This window comes from Parus major, chromosome 3 (assembly GCF_001522545.3).
Source record: "Parus major isolate Abel chromosome 3, Parus_major1.1, whole genome shotgun sequence".
Taxonomy (NCBI): Eukaryota; Metazoa; Chordata; class Aves; order Passeriformes; family Paridae; genus Parus; species Parus major.
In genome coordinates this window covers 110,425,840-110,427,093 of record NC_031770.1, presented here as the reverse complement: position 1 = coordinate 110,427,093, position 1,254 = coordinate 110,425,840, and the positions used below count along the sequence as shown (strand labels likewise).

The 1,254-nt window shown below is 60.4% G+C and overlaps 1 protein-coding gene across 4 annotated transcripts in view; it reads right to left on the bottom strand.

The window, feature by feature from the left end:
• Positions 1 to 1,057, bottom strand: part of PINX1 (PIN2 (TERF1) interacting telomerase inhibitor 1) — a 61,350-nt gene extending 60,293 nt beyond the window's left edge. For 2 of the 4 annotated variants that reach the window (XM_015620964.1, XM_015620967.1), the window contains exon 1: positions 1,011 to 1,057. In XM_015620964.1, the coding sequence (XP_015476450.1) occupies positions 1,011 to 1,029 (19 nt within the window). In that variant the 5' untranslated portion in view covers positions 1,030 to 1,057. The remainder of the gene's footprint in view (positions 1 to 1,010) is intronic. The other 2 variants (XM_015620963.2, XM_015620965.2) reach the window with 1 other exon arrangement.
• Between the last annotated feature and the right edge of the window lie 197 nt (positions 1,058 to 1,254).

Sequence of the window (1,254 nt, the reverse complement as noted above, 5' to 3'; positions counted from 1 at the left end):
TGTCCCCAGCCCCAACACACGGCCCTGTCACATCCCCTGGGTGTCCCCAGCCCCAACACACGGCCCTGTCACATCCCCTGGGTGTCCCCAGCCCCAACACATGGCCCTGTCACATCCCCTGGGTGTCCCCAGCCCCAACACCCCGGCCTGGAGGTGTCTCCCCTCAAACACATGGCCAGAGATGGCCCCAAGCCAATGACAGGACAAGCTGTCCCCAAAGGTGTCCAAGGGACATTCCTGCTGCTCCTGCCCTCCCTGGGACATGACAGACCCCACAAAGAACCCCCTGCACCCCCTTATCCTGCACCAATATCCCCTGGAACCCTTTCCTGGCCATCCCAGCCTCCAGATCCCATCTTTTCACCCTGGGACCCTCCTGATGCCCCTTCCTGCCTTCCCCAGATCCCAGATCCTCTCCTTTTCACCCCCAGGGACCCTTGAAACCCCTTCTCTGCCTCAGCCCGGATCTCCCAGTCCCCTCTTTCCTTGACCCTAGGACCCCCAGACCCCCATTCCTGCCTTTCTCACACCCGAACCCCCTCGTTCTTCAACATCGGGGACCTCCTGAGCCCCTTTTGCCGCCCCGGCCTGGGTCTTCCAGCTCCCAGACCCTTAATTTTCCCAGATCCTGGGGGACCCCCATTCCTGCCTTTTCCAGCTCCCAGTTCTTCAACACCAGGAGTCCCCTGCACCCTTTCCCGGCCATCTCGGGATCGCCCCCCCCTTCCCCTGACACAGGGGACCCCATTTCCTGAAAGAGGAACCCCTCATCCCTCTGCCCCAGTCCCTGCACTCCCCTTTCCTTAACTCTGGAACCCGCTTCCCCAGCACCGGAACGCCCCGAACCCCTTTATCCGGCCCTGGGACCCCTCCGCACCCATCGGGACGGGCAGCGCGGCCCGGACCCCTCAGGCAGGGCACTGGGGAGGGTCTGAGGCCGCTCCCGGGGCACCGGCTCGTCCCCATTCCCGCGGCATTCCCACGGCATTCCCGCCGGGATCGGCACTCACGCTCCGCCAGCATCGCCATCTTGGGGGGCCTCTCTCCGTGAGCGGGGGCTTTCGTGACCTCCGGCGCACAGAAAGGGCGATCTGAGTAGCGCCTGATTAAAAAAAACTTTTAAAACAGGCGAGCGCGACGGCCACCACAGTGCAAATGAAAAAAAAAAAAAAAAAGAAAAAAAAGAAAATAAAGTTTGCAAATTTCCTAAAATTCTGATAAATATGTGAAAACGCATCTCGGTTGTGTATTAGC